Here is a 22277-nt window from a genome sequence, read left to right as displayed (position 1 = left end):
GGGTCACATTGATTACAGATCTTTCTTTCCAGGCAGATGCTCAGATCCACAGGCAGTGGTTTGTGTGCCTGGATGCCGAGACGTTTCTGTTCAGGCACTCTCCCATGCCTGGAGATGCTCTCTGCAGCACACTCAGATTTTCTGTGTTTCGCTTTCGCCTGATTTTCATTTGAGCATCATAATTTTATCCTTACTTTGACTCTTCTCTGACTCCTAGGACTGCAGACAGAGAGAACCCTCTAAAGATCTCTATTGCAAGCGGTAGGGTTTGAATATGGTTTAGTGGCCCTTGGTTTTCTCCCGTCCAGCCTCATTCACTTGTCTTCTTAGCTCGGGATCCACTTCTCCCTCTGTTCCAACCTGCTGGTGCTGCACCTATTCAGGCTGTTTTTCCCCCATGTCTGTCTCCTAATGCTGGTCTGTTGTTACGGTGGTGTCACGAGGATCACAGTTCCACCAGGACTGTCTTGGCCAGTTTTCTGTTATTCCCAGGCATTCCTTGCCCTTCTGTTCCCTGGGAGAATGGTAGGTGCTGTGAAGGCCATTTCAGTGGCAGCCTAGTCCTAGATCTATAAATTGAAATAGCAAAGGGCTATTTTTCTGCATTTCTTAAGCATGGTCTGAACTTGGGCATTTAATTCCTTGTTTCCTTTATTCCTTGTTTGCCATAAAAATCTTGCAGGAAGACTACTTTATAGGACATGACTATCTTGCTGTTTATTCCTTCTTCCCCTAGGAATGACAGCCTAACAATGGACTCTCCCCCGTTCTTGGTGACTCACTCCTGAGTTGAGATCCTTGCTGTTGAGAAGTGCAGTGTCTCCCTTCACAAAACTCCTCCCACCTCAGGAGTAGTTTAGCTAGAAGTTCCCTGGAGCACGGTAATTAAGTTCATAGAATCATAGAATCATAGAATGAGCTAGGTTGGAAAAGACCTACGTGATCATCCAGTCCAACCATCCACCTACCACCAATAACCCCACTCAAGCATGACTCTCAATGCTATATCTAAATGTTTCTTGAACGCCTCCAGGGACGGTGACTCCACCACCTCCCTGGGCAGCCCATTCCAGCGCCTGACCACTCTTTCAGAGAAGCAGTATTTCCTAATGTCCAGCCTAAATCTCCCCTGGCACAACTTGAGGCCATTCCCCCTTGTCCTGTCACTAGTTACAAGACAGAAGAGGCCGACCCCCAGCTCACTAAAAGTTCCTTTTGGAGAGCTAGCTTTCCTCCTGTAAGGAGGACTTGCTGCATTCAGACAACATGGTGATTCCTTTTTTTTCCCAGCAAAGATAAAGTCAACCTCCTGCCTGTCACAAATGTGAAGCTGATTGAAAACGCTGCTCTCCTGGGGCTGTGTGGGGAGGCAGCCCGCTGCACCTCAGCTGTCCTTTTGCCTGGGAACATCCCTTCTTCCAAGACTAGTTTCCCAGGATCAGTGATTTCTCTACCAAGTAATTTGCATTCCTTTGGTTTGTTTGGGCAGGGTGGCCCGCACAGTATCAGAAATCCGTTGCGCCTAATGTTTTCTGTGCAGGAAACGTAATCAGCTAAAAATACGGACTAGTGCGGGTTTAGTAAAGGTGGGAAATTCTGTGTTGAAACTGAGGAACAGAAGGGGCTGTAGGAGCCAACTTTGATCTGCCAGGACTGACTTTTTACAGGCGTGAGTATTTGTCGAGGGTGGGGTTGGCTCTGAGCTGTGCTGGTGGATGAGAGGAGGGCAGGGACTGGGGCAGAACCGGTGTCCTAGCACAGTTTGCAGACCAGGTGTTGCTGTGCAATGTGGGATGCATGTTCTCTGCATCTTTGTGTTGTACTTGTAAAGCCCCAGCTTGGCTGCCCAGGGTCGAGCAAGGCAGGCTGCTGGCATTTAACAGCTTTTCCGTGAGGGAAATGAGTGCCAGTTTGCAATATCGTGCTGGATGCAAGGATGCTTCAGACTAAAGTTCCTTGGACCCCTTCTTGTCAAATGGTGATGATGCACCTGGCTTCTTGGCGCTGAGTGCATGCTCTCCTGCCAGTGCTCACCCATGTGAGTGAGTGGTATGAGTTGTGATGTAACTCAAAAGCTGCCTGGCTGGGACCCCTCTCAAACTGCAGCATCACTGCTTCAGCATCACTGATTAAACTGTGCCAGTGCACATCAAACAAGGGGCAAAATCCCATCCCAGCCTTTGCCTGTACTTCCAGTTGCTTGCTTGGAACTCTTTCACCTGCAGCTTGTTTGCCTGGTCTGCATTTATCTTCCTTCTCTGCCCCCTCCTCGTGCCTCTTGCTGCCTGGCTCTTGTGGAAAGAGCAGGAGTTAGTAGCCAGGACTGCTCTTTCTGTACTGTACTGGTAGCTTCTTGTTTTAAATCAGTTTTGTCCGTTCCATAAAGCCACACTGCTCTCTTTGGGAAGGTGATTCTTCTGTTTAGCCTGCTTCAATTTTAATGCCATTTGAAATGCTGTCTGGTGAAGGGCTGTGGTGCAGCTATAAGACAGACACACGGAACGTCTTTGTCGGTGGGAAAAGAAACCAACAGGTGCCTGCCACCACTCTCGTGATCTGCCAAATCTAATTTTTCCCTTCATGCATTTTGACTTCTTTTTGGTCTTTAACCTCCAGAAAGCTAAACGAAATGCATCCGGGCTGGCTCATTCACTCCCCATCTCCCGGGCTTTCCTCATCCAGGAACTTCAGTGCTTCCCAAGTGCTGTGCTACCTGGAGTCCTGTGCCCTGAGCCTGCGCCTGGCTCTGCCCCAGCGATGCAGAGACTGCTGGTGCAGGCTGGGACTGGTGGGGCTGGGGAGGGAGAACGGCTTCTCCGTGGTGCTTCCCTCTTGCCAGCAGAGACAGAGGGGAAAATGCGGGCGGGTGTACCTGCCAGCCATGCTGCTGGGGCCTGTCCTCACGTTGCGGTGCTCCTGTGTTTCTCCCCACAGATGTCTTGGCACCCGCAGTACCGCAGCTCCAAGTTCCGCCATGTGTACGGCAAGGCTGCCAGCAAGGAGAAGTGCTACGACTGCGTGCCCATCACGCACAGCGTCCACGACAACCACTTCTGTGCTGTGAACCCACACTTCATCGCGGTGGTGACCGAGTGTGCAGGCGGAGGGGCCTTCCTCGTCATTCCCATCCACCAGGTGAGCTCCATCGAGGCAGGCTGGCTGTCGTGAGGGCTGGAGGAGAGCTGGGCGGAGGTGTATTCATGGAGGATATCCCATTAGTGCTGTTTGCTGAACTGAAGAAAGCATGGGTAGGGCCCCAGGTTCCCTGGCAGGGGATCTGTACCTAACACGTCTTACGTAGCTGCTTGCAGGTTTCCAGCACCTTCCTTCGCGTAGTATCTCTGTTGCCTTGTGTAATCAGCAGGAACTGTGGTGCTCAAATGTTTGTCTCCTAGGAGAAATTGCAAATTGAAAAGCAATTAGTGGATACAGAGGGCAAAATCTGAAAGGTGCTTTAGTAGCACGGCTTCAGCTGTCACCAAGAAGAGTAGGATGTATTTTGTTATAACTGCTTTCTCCTCCACGAAGGAATGCAGACGTGGTTATGAGACAGGGAAGCTCTAGAGCTTCAAGCACTGATGCTAGAAAGACGTCCCTCTCAGAAACAAATCCCATGCTTGTGGGTTTTAATGAGAGGGAAAAGCTGTCCATCTGACATTTATTGCTTCAGAAGAGGTAGGCATGCATTTATGTGGATTACCTTCAGTATGAGATTATGAGCTCTCTGGAATCAGACCAGAGCAGATGAAAGGCAAAAGTTCAGCCTTTAATTAAAAGTTAATTGATGGTGTTATTGTAATGCCACTTTTTCAATATATATTTGCTCAGGATTAAAGTGAACTGGCTGCGCTTTAAGAACCTAGTACAGTTCCTGGCCCTTCTAGACTTTGTTTATCCGGTGCATTCACCACTGGTGCTGTTCAGAGCCAGTCCTAAGATGAACCACTGCCCTGTTTTTCTTGGCTGAGTCACTTCTGCCCCCTCGACCACCATCTGCTGAGGTGGAGGAGCTCGTCTTCATCACAGAGCTGCATCTGTGAGCAGGCAGCTGGTGACTGTGGGATGTGGGACCCAGCTCTGTTGGTAAAATGAGCCGAAGATGCTCGCATTGTTTACTGTTAATTCTTCTCTATTCTCACTGCTTCTCAGCTCAGCCCATCCTTGGCAGCAATTCTTCCCTTCTTAACACCTGCTTAAATACTCCACCCAGCTATGAAATATTGTTTGCAGAAGTCAAAAGCAAAGTAGAACTAGAGAAGGTAACTAGAAAAGGATAATTAAAGCACATCAGTGAAAATGTGGAATGGCTTTCGTATGAAGAAAGACTTTGTAGCTTAGGCCTCGATCAGTCTGGGTGAAAAAAAAAAAGAAATCAGCGAGACAGGTGAAGAAGCAAATAGGGTGGGGAAGAGGTCTGGCGAGAAATTCTTAATTTGAGTAGTGAAGGGGACACTGGTGATCAGGGAGCGGGGTGATGGCAGGCAGAAGCCAACACTTCTGGAGTTCAAATGTGGAGCTCACTGCCCAGGAGGCTGATGAGCTTGGAAGAATTCAGGGGCTCAGAACGGGACTGGTGTATGGAGAGGAGCTGTGCCATGAACTGTGCTTCTTCAGGGGCAGTTCCCCTAGTTCAGGAAGTGCCCTGAGGGTTAAGCTTTGGCACTGGATGGGGGAAAGCATCTGTAGGTGCTGTGCTGCTTACAGCTGTCCTCTGAATGCCTTCTCCTAGCCCAAGCTGTGGGGGAGAGCTGCTTCAGCCACCCACAGAAAGGGGTTCCCTGAGCCTGCCAGTTGTGACACCAGTTCCTTTTTTCATGATAAGCTTCCAAACTGGTGCCAGCCGGTGAATAAGCGGCAGCTTTTGACTTCTATTCCCTGAGGTGGTCTTTGTGGCCTCTGCCTCGTGTGTTGCGGTGACAGCAGCCCCCTGGGCTCCTGGCTTGGCTTCCCAGGCTGCCGTGGAGCCGAGGGCAGCTGGTCTGGAGGTATGTCTGGGGCTATTTTTGCCTGGATGCACAGGGAGCAGACACAGCCCACACATGCCACAGTGTGGAGGAAGAGCCTAAGAGCAAGGATGTCACCTTCGGCTGAAGTGGGAAACGGAACCCGGGCAGCGAGGGCTGTCTTAGAGTACTCTTCGCAGGGAGGATGAACAGGCTGTGTGAGGAGCTGCTTTTGTCCCTTTCTGTCCCTTTCTTGCAGTTCATTCTGTGTTTGCATGCAGAGGGGCTGCTCGCCTCACGATGTGCTCGAATGCAGACTCAGCCTTGATAGATGTAACGCTGTTCATCACGCTCCTCTCCTGCTGAGTCATGGAAACTGAGCACTCATTCCTCCTTGAAGAAATACCACTTTCTGCTTTCGCACCACTCCTCCCCTCTCACGCAGCTTGAGAATAAGGTAGGGATGGGAAGCAGCTCTAGAAAAAGAGCTCTTAGTAATACATACCCATTCACCAGGCCTAGAAGCACGTACTTGTGCCTTCAAGCAGAAGAGGAGTAAGCTGAATGTTTGCCACCACTTGGAAAACGGCCTTCTGTGGCACGATACCTCGGCTAGGCTCTCGTGAGGATGTGCCATTGAAGCCAGCTGGGTGGAAGAGCAACACATTTCACCAGGGAAGCGGCTGTGGGCGCAGGGGCTCTCTGGTGCCCAGCACAGACCGAGTGATTTTGTAAATCTTGTGAGTCTGAGGACACACAGGCAGAGTGAACAGAGCTGGGAGCTGAGCTGCTGTCCCGCAGCGAGGCCTGCGTGCAGGCTGGAGTTTGATGTGATGTGCTGTGGAAGTGCGTGCTCCACAGGCAAAGAAAGCTCTCGACTCGGAGGCCACTTTTGTGTCCTTCCTCTAAAAGAAAAAGAAATCTTCCTTTTTCCTCCTCCCACGAGCAGACTTGGTTGGGACTGCAGCGTGAGACAGAGTTAGCAAAGTGAAAACAAAATCCAGAGAGACGGGGAAATGTTTGTGTCCAGGTCTCTGCAGTCTGCAGTCCTTGAATGTATCAGCAACAGGTGTGAAGCAGAGAACATCTTTGGCTTTGTCGACCTCTCAGACACAAACTTGGCCTCATTCCCTTAGATGGCAAAGCCTATGAAATGAAAGCTGCTGTGACCCCAGAGGTTTTAACTGGGTTTAGAGGTTTTAGCTGGGGCCAAAGGGGGTGCTGCCGTGATGTAATGGCAAGGTGTGCTCGTGCCCTTTGAAGAACACCTGAGAACTGGGAATGACCAATCTCATGGTAATCTGCCCTGCGCAAATCTGCTGGGAGAACTTTAGCAGTTGTTCTGCTGCACTGCACGTTTTTGTCCCATGTCCATATCTGGCTACAGTGCCTCACGCTTTTCAAAAATGCTGGGAGTTTGTAAAGCAAGTGGTTGAAAAATTGAACGACTTTTCAAGCTCTGCAAATCACTATGGAAGTCAGGCGTCTCTGCATGGATGACAACGCATCTAGTTACTAAAATACTGCTCTGTCAATGGAATTAAACTCCCCAGCAGGTGACAACCTTCCACATGCAGCAGTTTGAGACCAACAGTACGTTTGTCTGAGACTCGTCCTGTGTGCTTGTTTTTATCATGTGCTGTGGGCTCTGCTGAGTGCCAGAGCTGCAGAACTGGGAGGTGGGTCTGGTGGAAGCACAGAGGGCTCCTTTCCTGGGGTCAGCTGAGCCTGGTGAGGCTGTGTGTGTAGCAGAAGCTTGAAGATTATGGCGGGCAGAGTGATCCCAGTGTGGCACGGTGGGGTGACTGGGTAGCCTGGTCCTCTCCCAGGAGGAGCCTGGAGCAGGCAAGACGGAAAGCTCTGGGAGTTCCCACAAGGATCAAGGGATCTCTGTGATGCTGCTGCCCAGCCTGCTGGGTTGCCAGCTTGAAACCAAGCCCTGAATCCTGCAAAAGGACACTCTGGGCAGGAAAATGCTGCTCATTAAAGCCCTTTTATCTCTTGTCTTTTGCCTTCCCAAGTCACTTGTTATTGTTCCTATTATAAAAATGCTTTGTTTTAGATTGTAGTCTATAAAAGCACAGTATTTTACATTTCAAAGCCCTCTGGGTGTTCTGTTTGAAGCAGGTTAGTCCCAGTCAAGGTGACAAACTTTCCACTGAAGCCAGAGTAGTTTTACATCGCGTCTGGTTCTGCACAAAAAAGCAGCCAGTCTGTAGATGTGTGTAGGCTGGCAAGATGACATGGGCACCACGTCCTGGCTAGGGTCAGCACCGATGGCCCTCCCCTGCACACCCTGCAGGCCCAGCTCTGGAGAGGCATGGGGAGCACACGCCTGCATTGTCTGCTTTCCAGAAGAGCAAACGTTTGCTCTCACTTTGGTTTATGATTCCTCCAGATGGGATAAAAGAGGGCAGGTAAAGCATGACCAGCTTGGCACCACCTCTGAAGTGGCTGAGCTGTGCTCTTGGCCGGGGGCCCTGGAGCTCCTCTGGCTTTCCTTCTCCTGACAGTGAGAAGCCAGTGTTGCTCCAACCTTAATCAAATCCCCAGCCATCTTCCTAGCACATAAAGTTGAGATCACATTGTGGCAGAGGCTGCTTGCAGTATCTGTTATCCAGATGCAGCACAGCCCCCACGTAGCACAAGGTCCTCAGGGTGTTTCACTATGGATGATATTTAGCAGTGAGCCCACTGCCCAAACGTGGTGTATTTCTAGAAGGTCCCGAGTGTTGATTTAATGTGATGAATGGTTGGATTTGAAAACCATCAGAGAAAAACTGATAGCTTGTTGAAAGAAAAACCAGGTTAGTAATTTGTGTTTGAGTACACTTGCTTTAAAAATGAATAAATTAAATAAATGCTACTTGAAGAAGCTAAAAAAGGCAAGCTAAAACACTTTTCCTGCTTATAAGAAAGGTAACCTCAAGAAACAAATACGAGATTTTCCCGTCCTCCCCAAATCTCTAAAAAAATCATGAGATTCAATTTGTTCCCTTTCCCCCTGTGAATTTATTTGGCATCTGAATCAAGTAATAACTTCGATAATCTCAGCATTCTCACTGGGGCCATCCCAGGTCTCACTGGGAAACAGCCTGTAATTCCATGGCTCACCTTCGTTTTGATGATATTTGTTTTTTTCCAGACAGGGAAGCTTGACCCACATTATCCCAGAATATGTGGGCACAAAGGGAACGTCCTGGACATCAAGTGGAACCCATTCAATGACTTTGTAATAGCTTCGTGTTCGGAAGATGCCACCGTAAGTCTCCCAGCTTATACTCTGTGCTATTACCTGGGCAACGTGCGTTTTGGGGGAGAGAAATCAGAAAAGAATCGAAAGGCCCAGGGGTGACATGCAAAAATATGTACATAAAAGCCAGGTATAAGAGCAAGATCTCTGTGATTCTCTTGGCGTCAGGCCCATGCGATCCCATGACCTAGCTGGTGCTGTCAAAATCATGATCAGAAAAATATCTTTCTTTAGTGCCTTCCATCTTTTTGGCTATGTTTATGTGACAAAGAACATGAATTTAAAATTGTTTCAAGGTCAATCACTACGAAACTCCTTTACTACAAAACAAAAGCTTTATGCAGCGATCTGCAACAGCTATATCAGATTATTTCCCTGCATAGCAAATATGAGCTTGTTCCTGCCCTGAGTTTCTCTGTAAAGCCATGCTAGGGTAGCTGAGGATTCTGTGTCATACTTTATTCTGCCCGAGGCATCAAAGAAAGCTTTTTCCTACTGAAAACACAGAAGAACTCCAGAAATGCAAATGTTAATGCTAACGCAAACCTATTCATATACAGCAAATACCACACGTCAGATTTCCTTTACTTCAGTGTAGATGCAGTTATTAGGAACAGAAAGATGCAATTGGTGTTCATAAGGGACATGTAAGCCCATATTACCCAGTGATAGCCCAGTGGGTAATATGGGCTTACATGTCCCTTATGAACACAAATTGTTCATTATTCATTATTGGTGATTATCATCACCAATTTCTGGGCTGCCTGTGAGCGCTACATGTTATCTTACAGATGGATTGCTCATGCCATCTCAGAAAGGACTTGAGGCACAAAGGCATCACCAAGACTGCTCTTTTGAGCCTCGGATGAGGAGTAAGCACAAGCTTTGAAGCTTCCTGCTGCACTTGCAGATTACGTGCAGTAAATGCAATTCAAATTTAAAGGGAGCTTGGGGAGTCTCTGGCCCCACCTACTGCTCCAGTCTGTAGAGCTGAGTCTCAAAAACCTCCGAGGATGCAGATTTCACCACCTTTCTGGGCAACCTGTTGCTGTTCTTCACTACTCCATGAGGAACTTTTTCCTTATATGCAGTTAGAATCTTCCCAGTGTAGTTAATGACCACTGTATCCCATCCTCCCACTCTGCACTTTAGTAACAAGCCTGGCACTATTTTCTCAGTAATCTTACAAAAGATTTAAGCTAAAAGGTAAAGGCTTTTATCAGATTCCTCTGAAGATATCTCTTCTCCACTCTGAACAGACTCATCTCCCTCAGCTTCTTCTCACAGGGCAAGAACGTCCTGGTGGTCTCCACTGGACTCACATAAGTTTATCAGCACTGATCTTGCTCTGGGAAGTGCAGAACTGGATGCAGTATTCCAGTGGTTATTTATGGTTCTTGAGCAAAGGGGAAAATCAGTTTCTTTGATCTAGTGGCTATCTTTCTGTTTTTCCAGATTTGGATGTTGCTTGCTTTCATCTCTGCCTGGGTGTGCTGGCTGGTCATATTTATTCTGTTGTCTACTCGATCCTCAGTGCCTGTGCAGAAGATCTGCTCTCTGCCAGTTTTCTTTTCTGGTTTCCTACTGAAACAGTTGGCACTGGATCATTCTCCAGGATGAGGAGCTGAAACACTGAGCTGATCACAGGTCTTAGCACCAAAGTTGCTCTAAAAACTTGCTGAGTCTCTACGCTCCTTTTTAGTACCCTACTGTTCCTACTGCACTGTTTTTCCCTGAAAATGTTGAGGGGATCCACAAACTTGTGTGAAGATAGATGGAATACATTTCTCACCATCCATATTCCTAAGAAGTTTCTTGGCCATTAACCACCCTTTCTGGAGCCTGACTTTGTGGCCTGTAGCTGGAGCATGCAGAGTGGTGCTTTAGGGTATGGGAAGGGGTGGATTGTCTCTGTAAACAGCTACCACTACCTTTCCCAGTTTCTGCTGCTCCTGTGGGCAGGCTTTGGACTGAGGACAAGGCAAGAGGCCTGGGGCTGAGAGCTTGAAAAGCATGAGGAGAGGGATCATCCTCTTATCCCTTCTTTTCCTCTGGCAAATCAATAAATCCAGCTTTCTGAAGATCTTCTCCTCAGTGGTTGGAGGGGCAACTCTGTGTTTTTTACTTTGCTTTGTCAGATTTTCTTCAGAATGCAATGGGGCAGATTGTTGGTGAGCTGGGTTTCTCCTGCTTGGCCTTGGTAGGTTTGGTTCCAAGACCTGCTTCTTCTGCCCATTAAGTTCTGACAATTTCTGCCATTTCATGAATCCTTAAACTCCAGCAAAGGTAATTTCCCTGCTTTTAGCACCACCCATTTCATAGCATGGAGGGTGTGTTGTTCACCCTAGTCAGTTCTTCACAGTTCCCCTTCCCTGCTTTCCCAGCCCCATTCACTTAGTGATAGCTGTTGAAGCTGTAGGGTATGATGCATTCTCTTACTGCTGTGGAATTTCATCTAGAGGCTACTGGACTCCACAATCCTTAGTTTTCCAATGGACTTGATTCTGCAAAGCGATGAACACTGGTGAGAAGGGTGGTTGTGATCCTTCCTAGCAGGTCCTTGAATTTGTGCCTCTGTTTCTTTGGTGTAGAATGTTGTGAACCTCATCAGCCAAACAGTGGGAGACTACTCAGGCAGCAGTGGCTAATTTCCACCAACTGTATAATTCAAAGAACATTTCCATCTTATCACAGAATCTCGCTTCAGGCTAAATCCTAGAGAATTTACTACAAGCAGAGTCATTTTCATTGAACCAAAGGCTGAATCTTCTGTTATCATCCTAAATGCTTGTGCTTATAGGGTTAACGTGAGAAAGACTTTTTCTTTTACCTGCACAGGTTAATCTGCTTTAATAGGTCACCTCTGTTGTCTCCTTCTGCACAGTAGAGCAGTGTTTATTTCTGTTTTCACATAGCATCCTTCTAGATGAACCCAGGGCAGCAAGTAGAGCTGTTATGAGACAGCAGACTCCCAGTGTGTGATGCTGCCCAGTCTTTCTGATCTGGGTGTGTGCCACGTGGCCACCTGAGTAGGTTTCTGTGTACTTTAACCAATGTGGTCAAAGTGCTGTACTGTTTGCAAAGCATTTTGCATTTGTGCAGTTTTAATGAGACAAAAGATACCGTAGTTGTTGTCTGTCCAAAGGCATTTTCAGTTCTACCAGGTAGTGCTGACTGGATGATTGCTTGGATCTATCAATGCTGTAATATATTCTAGGACCCTTTGCTGAAGTTTTTTTCACATTTGCCCATTCCGGCTCAAAGTTTGGTAGGAGACAAGGTGGAAAACTGCAGGTGATGTGGTTTGATGTCTGTACGATCCGTGGCTTACTTCTTACCCTTGACAACAGATTTTCATAAATGCGCTGATGGCGTTGCCGATTGTAAGAGTTTGATTGCCAATTTAAAACAAAAAGGTGAAATTGCTGCCTACAGTCAGAGAATTAGACGCACAAAAAATAAAGTTATAGAGTTGAAAGACTGGTAACCAATAAAGGCAGGAGAAATACCAACAAAATAACCCAGTATGAAGAGAAATTTGTAAATTCCTAATTAGCAACGTACTCACTAATCTCACCTAAGACCCATCTTGTGCCATTCAGGTTAAAATCTGGGACATCCCCAAGCACCTGCTAACAAAAAACATCACCACTCCGAAGAAAGAACTTCTTGGCCATGCTCGAAGGGTTGGCCTCATTGAATGGCATCCCACTGCCAGTAACATCCTCTTCAGCTCCGGCCATGACTACAAGGTGGGTCTGTTCTCTGCAGATCCCTCCTGTTGGGATGCTGTGTTTGTCAGGTTGTTTTGAAATTTGTTTTCATTTCAAGCTGTAAGTTAATGATAAAGAGTTCAGAAACCTTCCTGAGAGGGAAGTTCCATAGTGACCCCAAAAGCAAGAGGTCATTGTCATGGGCTTCCAAAAACTCGGCTCATTTTCCATTCTTCTGATCAACGTCAGCCTACTCTGTTCTCCTTTTCTGTAGCAATATCCAATGCCATTTACTTTTGACTTCATTCCAGTGCTAGTGCAAATTTTTGCACTGATGCTAGCCATTTTTTTTTTGTATAAACCATGACTTGCCTTACGTACCAGGAATTATTTTAAATTATTTTAAATACATGATGGTAAGACCTATAGATGTAGAGAAGAGAGGAAGATGTGAAGAGGGTACATGCACAAAGTCCCAGCTTGGCCAGGCAACAAACAGCTGACTTGTTGTTCTTTTGCCTCAGATCATGATCTGGAACCTTGATACCAGGGAAGATGTCCTGTCAAACCCAGTGAAGATCCTTGATGCTCACAAGGATGTGGTCCTCTCCATGTCATTCAACACGGATGGCAGCCTCCTTGCCACAGCCTGCAGAGATAGAAAGATCCGTCTGATAGACCCTCGTGCAAGAACAGTCCTACAAGTAGGTTGACTTCAGAGGTTTTAGATCCAGCTGATCTCACCTGTGGAGCATTTCCTCTTCTGGGTAGACTTACTGCCATTAAAAAAAAGACAGATCTGCACTCAGCATTCTTCCAGTCATTTAATAGTACCATTGCCTTCTATTTTTCATGAAACAATTGCTGCCACTGTTGAGAACAGGGTTTCTTTATCTTCCTACCAAGATTGCTGACCTCTTTGCTCTCTGACACCCCTTGTGAAGTGCTCTGCTTTAATAGCTTCCTTCTGAAGTTCTGAAATGCCAGAGGATTCCTTGCTATGGCTGATAGAGGTCAGGTGGCCAGCTGGATGCAAGTGTACATTGTCTGTACTCTGTGTCTCCTGGTAAGGTGAGGCTGACTGCCTTTTGGAGGTATCTGCACACGTTTGTGTGCACAGAAAATCCAACAGTGCAACTCCTAGGGATTGCCCTCACGTGAATACGTGATTTGCTAATCAGAGGGCTTGCCTGAGTTTCTGAGAATGCACTTAAAGAGTTTAAGCTGCCTTTCTCAGATCTCTGTGAAATCCTGCTCACCGTAGTTTCAGCCCAGTTGGGCAGATCGTTCAGATGTGACTAACTTCCCCACACAAGAATTTGGGGGGAAATATTTTGAGAGGTGCTTTCGTTCTTGACTATGCATGGCTTCTTAGACGAGAAGCCTCAGGTAAAATGAAATGCAGCTACACAAAGATGAACTGGTGTGCCTTAGCCCACCTGGATAAGCTTCATGGGCAGTGGAAGGTGGTTTCTTGCCGTAATGTGATTTCTCATGATATTTTTTACCGCAGCAAGGAAAGGTGCTGTCTCTTACTCAGGCAATGGGTTTTCTCTTCCTATAGGAAGCCAGCTACAAGTCTCACAAAGCCAATAAAGTCTTATTTCTTGGAAACATGAAAAAGCTGCTCTCTACTGGAACATCCCGGTGGAATAATAGGCAAATTGCATTGTGGGATCAAGTGAGTTGAACCAGCAATTCTAACCATACTATCTTCATTTTTCTCTCTTTTATTGTCACTTTAACTTTTCCACCTGCTCAAGAATTGGTTTGTAACAGCAATTCAGAAGCAGTCTGTCAAAGTCTTAATGTGTGATCGGCTGTATTGTTACGGTACCATTACCTGAGTATGAATTTCTGAAGACGCTCTCAACTCTGTGTGCATAGAATCCACCAGAACAAAGATAATGCTGTGCTCAGTGCCGGAGAAAGCAATTCAAGAAAGCTTTGGGTGATCTGACAGGTTGTGGATGCCCAGTCCCCGGAGGCATTCAAGGCCAGGCTGGACGTGGCTCTGGGCAGCTTGGTCTGGTGGTTGGTGACCCTGCCCACGGCAGGGGGGTTGGAACTAGATGATCTTTGAGATCCTTTTCAGCCCAGGCCATTCTATGATTCTGTGATTCTTAAGAAACTCCTCTGCCCCTCTCATATGCAGCAAGACACTTTTCCTCTGTTCATCACGTCACTGCACCCCCTGCATCAGCTAAACTTGCAGCACAGTCCTCTGCCTCTTTCTCACACCGTCATCCTTTGTAGCAGACAAAGGTGGTGGACCAGCTCCCTGATATACCATCTGACTGTGTTTGGGCATGGTTTCTCCGTGTGTGACAGAGAACTGTGCTGCCATCCAAACGCCTCCCACAAAGCTGAGTAGTGCTGAGACGTACTGGTGTCATTACAGAGTGGCTCTCTTCTGCCACTCCCAGCTGGGGTTCATGTAAGGTGTTCCCAAGTAGAGGTAGCTGCCAGCTGATTCCAGCTGTTTGCTTTTCCTGTGTCCTACCCAGAATGACCTTTCTGTGCCTTTACTGGAGGAGGATCTGGATGGCTCCTCGGGGCTCCTGTTTCCTTTCTACGATTCAGACACAAACATGCTTTATGTTGTGGGAAAGGTAAGTGCTTTCCATGTTAGCAAATGCTATCAGATTCTTCTCTTAGTCAGTGTTGTGTCATCCACATTGCTGAGGCTGAAGTCACAGATGCTCCTAAGCCACATTAACCTAAGGATATGGACCAATGGGATGGGGGCTGAGAATGCTGGAGAATCAGGCCACATTTTCTACTGCAAACATGTCACTTTTACTGCGGGGACATGGTAGAGTCCTAAGTTCTGCACACAGGGGAAATATTTTGGTAGGAGGTGCTTATATTCTTGACCTTGCACGGCTTCTGTGGCCATGTGTTCTTCTCAGACTGTCATGTTGGACAGCAGAGCCTGGCTTATGTTCATTTTCTTTGCGTTTAGGGTGATGGAAATATACGGTACTATGAGATTAGCCCTGAGAAACCATACCTGAACTACCTGATGGAATATCGCTCTCATTTACCGCAGAAGGGAATAGGTGAGTGGCAGTGCGTTTGACTAATGTTACGAGAGGGTGGTGACTTCCTATCTTAGTAGCTGTTGGAGTCCAAAATACCATTTCATGTGTAGAAAAGAGTGGGTTAATTTCAGTCTCCGTACTGGAACAGTGGTTGGCTTGGCCCAGCTCATCTATGTATCTCAGGTGGTACCACGGTCACACCTTGGAGAGGTCTCTTTTGACCAGCAAAGAATGACTGGGGAACTTTACCAGTGACTGCTGCATCCCCTCCACGTACCTGGTCAAGATGGAAGGGACTGCAGTCTGGATTTAGAGGTGGAGGGTATTCTTTGCTCTTTAAGACTTTGCCTCAAGATTTCCAGCTCTGAATTCTGTTGACATTGTTTCTACTCTGGGATTTCTTTGTGAATAATGCGTGCCACAACTGCCTCCGCTCTTTCCACTTGCCTACCTTCTTCTGCATTGGCATTTGCCACTAGAGTTAGACCTCCTGCTAGGTCACCTCTCGTCCATTCAAGACTCTTGCTCATTAACCTGTACCCACATTACTCCATTGTTTGTTTGACTCATTTAATTTATAGAATTTGGGTTTCAGCTTCCAGATCTCAGTTGTAGGCCTTTCTTGAACATTTTCTAGTCTATCCTGTAGGCCAAATTTCCCAACAGAGGCAGATGAGTTTTTAGGACCATGTCCCACCCCTACATACTACCTATAGACACTTCTATTCTTCCTGGCCACTGGTACAAATAATTAGCAGCACTGGATTTTGTGCCTGCAGGTCTCCTCCAGGAAACTGTTGTCAGAAAAGAATGAGTTATTTAAAACTGAACTGGAAGATCTCTCTATTTTTCAGTTTTTTCCACTGATTTCTCACTGAAGCTACCAAGTACTCGAACATCTTATGTGGCTCAGCCAGTCCCTGAAACACAAATGATGCTGGCTGAAAAAATAGATGCTCATACCCTTATACTACATTCTAGTTTAGGACAGCGTTGAGGGGATGATACTGGGCTGGAAGAGCCTTTGGTCTGTCCCATCCAGCTATTCTAGTGGGGTTTGGGGGTCCTGAACATCCTGGCATCACCTGCTAGATCTGCTCAGTGCTGGTCACTCTATTTGCAGTTTGTGAGAATGAATAACGAACAGGAGGCTCAGCTTGATAACCACAGATCCTGGGTGTAACTTTGTGGTCTGGAAGGAAAAAAAAAAGATTGAGTTTTACTTGTAATTTGTAACACTGAGCCTGTTTTGTGTCAAGAGATCAGACCATGCTATTGAGCTGGCACTCTGTGTCGTGTTTGTTGGCCCTTTTTCCATGATGGATGGCATTAGTTCTCCTAGGAAGATTTATATGCTGTTTCTTTTATGCTTTCCCAACAGGAATGATGCCAAAAAGAGGCCTTGAAGTGTCAGCTTGTGAGATTTTCCGTTTTTACAAACTGATCCCAACCAAAAGCCTGATTGAGCCCATCTCCATGATTGTCCCTCGACGGGTAAGTTAGCCTCTGGTCACACGTGTGTCTCGGATAAATATCAATGAGTAAGAGGGCAGTGCCTCCTCTCTGTGACCCCTGGATGGCAGGTGAGCAGGAAGAACAAGAGATTTTCTCTTTCCTTCTCCAAGGAACAAAGTTAGTCAGCTGGTGGGGCAGCCCTGCCACCAAATCCTTGGTTGGGTAACTTGGAGTCAGATCTCTGTGTAATGGCCAACTTTCCTTCAAAAGACATGCTCACCAGTCTTCTCTGCTTGTGTGTAACAAAGGGTGTCTCCGATTATCAGCTCAGCTAGCTGGCTGTAAACTTCAAGTTTACAGATGTAAGGAGTTTGGCAACATAGGCCTAGTCTGTATTACTAACTTCTCCCCGGTCTGTTGTCCGGATGTGAAAGGGTTTTGCTGGCAGGAATTACAGTAGGCCTTCAGATGCTCTCCTTCTGAGTTGGGGTGAGGAGGAGAAAGGCTCAGGGCAGGTGAGAAGATTTACACACATGCCGGTGACATGCTCCCTGCTCTGAGGTGGAACGAGCTCCACCATGTTCCAGTACGGACAGTCTAAACCCAAACCCCTCTGATGTTGTGACTGTTTTGTTTGCTTGCAGTCGGAGTCATACCAGGAAGACATCTACCCCTTGACCACTGGAGGCCAGCCAGCAATGACGGCACAAGAGTGGCTGAACGGAGTTAACAAAGGTCAGCACATGGAGAGCTCCCCAGCCCTTCAGCTCCCCAGGGCTTGGGTAAGCTGCTGCTGGCTCTCTGGCCTGAGAAAAAGGAGTGGAGGTAAAGGAGAGATGTAGCAAATACAGCTCTCAACTATAATAATTTAGTGGCTGAAATGTTCACTACCATCAACTCCGGAGACCCCTCTTGTCAAGTGCCTCCATGTCTATCCCTGCAGGTTGTTTGAATGAATTGCTTACTGCTGATTTTGGAAGATGGTTTGTGAGTGCTAACCAGTCCCTGCCTCCCTCCCTAGGGCCTCTCTTGGTGTCCTTAAGACCAGGCTCTGGACCTGTGAATTCCTTACCGCAGCTTCCCGAGCCAGAGCCACTTGTGAAGAGTCCTGACCTGACCCAGTACAAGGGTCAGGGAGGAAGAATGCCACCGGAGGAGATGCAGAAGAAAAGTGACATCAAAGACAGCAGAAACCAGCTGAAAGTGGAGGAGAGGTTGCCGAAAAATGAGCACATGCGTCTCTCCAATGGCTTTGACATATTTGAGTGCCCACCACCAAAAACTGAAAATGAGGTGTGAAGGTGTAGGGTGAAGGGTTGGGGCCGTGGGGGAGACCCAGAGTCAGATGGCAAAAAGTTGCTGCTCACAAGGTGATGCAATCTGGAGAGGGTTTATTTTGCAGAGCCTGGAACTGTGTGAGATCTTTGTGGTAAGTGGGAAGCCCGCTGGCAGCTCAGGGACATTTCTGAGTACATGCAGGTTGTTTGCATTCAGGAACCCTGGAAGGTTTTCATTCCCCATAGTCATGCTTAGTCCCTTTTGGTTATGCAAGGCTTCAGCATCTGAGCTTGACAGGGCAGAAATCTACAAGCCCAACTTTCCAGTGGTATGAAGAAGGATATTCTTCTTCATGTTTCTGAGCCTGCCCCATGAGGTTACAGAAGCATCCCTTTCAGAGCTGGGTCATGAAAGGTCATGCTAGCCCAAACTAGAGAGGAAAGAGCATGATCAGGAGAAAAAAAAAAGAAAAAGGAAAAAAAATCCCTAAGGTCGGACAGTAGGAGATCCAGGAATCTGGAATCCAAATACTCTCCTCAGCTTGAGCCATCAGGAGGAAAGTTGTATTATCTACTGAATTAAGCAGATGCAGCATTACTGAGAAGGACCTACTTTCACAGCATAGGTGATCACTGCTGCTGGTCAGTCCATCAGCTGAAAGCCCTCTCTTTAGGTGCTGCTTCTCTCAGAAGTTGACAGGATTGGTGGCATTTGATAGAATAAATCTGTATTTCCTCACTGTAAGGGAAGTAAAATGTGACTTTTCTTACAGCTTCTGCAGATGTTTTACCGACAACAGGAAGAAATCCGTAGACTACGTGAGCTGGTAAATCAGAGAGATGTCAAAATTAAACAACTGGAGCTGGAGCTCAGAAACGTCTACACGGCCACAGGCAGGTACTGAATGTGCTGGCCTGTGGCTCATTGCACCCTCAGCAGCTGCAGCAGACTCCATTTCTTGCAGAAGACTCCTAGTTTTTTTGCTGGGGGAAAAACTGATGCTTCAGGCAGCATGGATTTCCCTGGCTTGTGCTGGTCACATTTCCCTAATCATCACCTGACAGTTATTGATGGACTTGCTGTACTTCTTCAGTCTCCTCTTGCTTGCCAAGCCACTTGTGTCTGAAGCTCATGCATTAATGGTAGTGAGAGACTTTGGAAAATCTTGCTCTTGTCCTGGAGAAGCCACCTGTTAAGCTCTAGGACCAAAAACCTGTTTTGCTGCACCTCCAGATTACACAATAGGAGAGTAAAGGCAGCTGCTTGCTTCTTTTCCCACCTCTGACTCCAAAGTGATCCTCGTGCCACCTCCTGCCTCACGACTCAGCCCTGCGTCAGGGGGCTCAACAGTACTGCAGCTGCCCTCACCTGGTGCTGGGGATAGTCCTGCTCTGTGCAGGAGGTTGCACTGGGGCTGGCAACGGTCAGCACTTTGGCAGTAGGTGAAGGAGGGCTGCTCTGTTCAGAGATGCCACGCAAAAGGGGCAGTGGTGCTGGCTGGTTCCCACCATAGAAGCTGCAGGTGCAACAGAGCTCTCCATGTCCTCTGAGTCAGGGGCTCCTTTCCTTCTTTCTACCAAAGACTCCTAGCCCGCTGCAGACCTTTCAGCAACGGTGCTAGAAAAGCAATCTCAGCCACAAGTGAATCATGGGACCATGGCTGGCCACAGATAGCCCTTCCTGTTCCTGTGCTGCTGCCTTCTTAATTCCCAGGTGCCAATGCCTTGTCCTGTTCCTGCTGGGCTCCTCCTTCCAGGCTGTGCTGCTCCATCTCCTGCACATTCCAGCAGGCTGACCCATCACTGCAGGTCCCACAGTTCGCTTGTCTGTGCCCAGCAACACCAGCTCGCTGCCATCCCTTTGCATAGGGTGAGAGCAGCTGCAGGTCCTATCCTTGTTTTCAGCTTGGCACCGGTGACCATCTTTGAGCAGATGCTGTCTCCAGCATGCAGAGCTGGGCCAGCACATGGGAGTGCATGGTCTCCCCTGCCTAGTTGGTGTCTGTGGGTCTCACTTGCTCCTGAGAAGTGCGAGCTGATGAGGCATGGCATGAAGACAGCGGGCTGTCAGCAGCCCAGGAATCTGAATGCAGCAGCAGCTCCCAAGAGGGAATAATCTTCCTTGCCCTAAATGCAGAGCTCATGGAGATGTCCCTGTCCCAAATGGAGCAAGAAAATGTTGGTTAATCTGTAACTGCACATCTGTTGTGGCACGTGTAGTAGTGAATAGTATGCCTTGCTGGTTCCATGTAGCCTGATGCTTTCCCAGATATTTTCCATCATCATTCTCCTGCAAACAGGACTCCTTGGGAAGGGGATTAGGGGCTGAGCACTATCTGTGCTCGTGTGAGATGCTCTTCTGATTCCCCAGCAAGGCGCTCAGGGGCACCAAATGCTCATGTGTGGCAATCATACAAAGGCTTTGGCAGCCCATTTGCTTTACAGCAAGAGGTTCACTCAGCCTTCAAAAATACTTCATTCATTTCTACGTAGCAACAACGGATGTGGGTGCTAAAAAGTCAGACATGTTTGTTTCCGTAATAGTGGGGGGTGGGGAGGGGTAGTTGTAATGTTTTTCAGGAAAAGCCCTTAGCATCAGTCACTTATTTCATAGAATATCCTGAGTTGGAGGGGTCTGACAAGGTTCATCAAGTCCAACTCCAACTCCTCTTTAACGCTACTCTTTTTGTAAAAAAAAAAAAAAAAAAAAGGATTAATATTATGTTAAAAACGGCTTTGTTGAACCAAACCTTCATGTCCTCTGGAATGGGCTTTCCTGCACCCTGGGCACACTCTGCAGTATGCTGTGATCTGCAAATGCAACACACCACAGATAGATAGCTTTAAACCAAACACGTGCACCTTGCGCCAGCAGTGGTCAGGCTTTCTCACCAAAGAGAACAGCTAAATAAGAGACCTAAAAGCCCACAGTTCTCCAGCCATGCCAAGAAAACCTGACAGCTTTCAGGCTTCAAAGCCATTTTCACAGTGTACTCCCAGGAATACGGTACTTTGGTTTCCATGCTATTGTCATCAGAAGGGCAAGCGCTTGATACAGCTTCATCAGTCTGTGTGACAGGACACCTTCCCTGTGTGTTTTATTTGTTGGATTTTTTTCTTATTTTTCCTACAAAATAAATTATTTAAATTATTTCCTAGTCAAAATAATTTTTCCAGAGGATTCGTACTTTCTCTTGAGGACTGTGTCTTTGTCATGCTATGAGTGGATAGCATAGAGAGTTGTCGGCCACCATGGTTCTCATCTTAGAGTTGTGTTGATTTCAGCATTTCTAGAAAAAAAATTCATTTAGGCTTTGCTGGCAACCTTTGATAAGGCAGGGCTAATTAATCAAAACTGCTCTTTTAGACATTATGCCCATAAAAGCGTAGACTGTGAAGTATACTTCAATTTGGAGCTCAAATGCAACCATAAATCTTTCATAGAGAGGAAAAAAAAAAGGAGGAAATGTAGTTATGGGCTAATGAACTGTGCCTAAATCGACTTCTGTGATTATTTTAACAGTTTCTAAAACTCCTAACTGCTTTGTAAAAGACTGTAAAACATGGGGATAAAAAAAAAACAAATTTGTGCAATGAAAAGCAAATATAATTGAAAAATAAATATATTTAGAGGTTTTTTTTTCTATACATCCAAGGTTGTTGGCTTCTTATTCTCATTGTATTTTTAAAGTGACTAAAAATTAGGCTGAATCAGAGGACTGATGACCTGAGCAAGCTCAGAAAGGAGCATCACCTGTTGTCTCCTTTGCTTGTGTGAAGGTCTGGCCTTAGCTTTCCTGTCTGTCCCTGATGCTGCAGGGTTCAGCCCTCTCAACCTGTCCTGCACCACACTGCTGTGTCTGAATAATCCAGCCCTGCTTGGAAATTTCTGCTGCATGGTGAGGTGTTCCCTGACCAAGTGTGCTCTGACCAGTAGATGTTATGCTCAAGGAGTGTTCTACTTAATGGAAGATGTTTGACGTTACATGGGATTTTGATTTAACAGAGTGATGCAGCAATAACTGAATTTTATGGGTCACAATATATAACAGTTGCAATGTATGGTTGGGTCATGGTGCAAATGAAAGCCACACTGCTGGTCTCTGTATGTTCACTACCACGGCTCTGGGTGTTCCCAGTTACGAGGAAGGAACACATGGGTTGAAGGCAACTCTCTTCAAAGTTCTATTTGTTGGTTGCTCAGTGTTTGGAATTTATGTTTGGCTGAATGCCATGCTGGCCCATCTGGCTCAGGAAGACTTTTACACCTTTTGATTAACTCAGGGAAAGCCATTCACCATACAACCCGTTGATAAGTGATACAGACAGTAACCTAAAACAAAGGACGCCTTCATTCCCCTTTGAACTGAGATGGTGGCCTCATCCTCTTGACACTCTCCCTCCAGATACTCACGCAACGATCACATCCATTCTCTTCTCAAGGCTGAATATGCTCAGCTCATTCAGCCTTTCCTCAAATGAGAGATACACCAGTCCCTTAACAATTTTAGCAACTTTACTGGACTCTCTCTGGTAGCTCCACGTACTGGAAAGCCCAGAAATGCACGCAGTGCTCTACACCTGGGCTCACC

At 46.9% G+C, this 22277-nt stretch overlaps 1 protein-coding gene across 1 annotated transcript; it reads left to right on the top strand.

Moving 5' to 3' along the window:
* CORO2A (coronin 2A) lies at nt 1147-20440 on the top strand. The gene is made up of 12 exons (XM_021380600.1): nt 1147-2772; nt 2935-3135; nt 8089-8205; nt 11799-11948; nt 12434-12613; nt 13474-13590; nt 14417-14521; nt 14875-14971; nt 16335-16447; nt 17053-17143; nt 17430-17701; nt 18459-20440. Exons 1-12 carry the CDS (start codon nt 2581-2583, stop codon nt 18588-18590), a joined length of 1767 nt encoding a protein of 588 aa, XP_021236275.1. The 5' UTR covers nt 1147-2580; the 3' UTR covers nt 18591-20440.

Source organism: Numida meleagris, chromosome Z (assembly GCF_002078875.1).
Source record: "Numida meleagris isolate 19003 breed g44 Domestic line chromosome Z, NumMel1.0, whole genome shotgun sequence".
Taxonomy (NCBI): domain Eukaryota; kingdom Metazoa; phylum Chordata; class Aves; order Galliformes; family Numididae; genus Numida; species Numida meleagris.
This window is presented reverse-complemented; position numbering and strand designations above follow the sequence as displayed.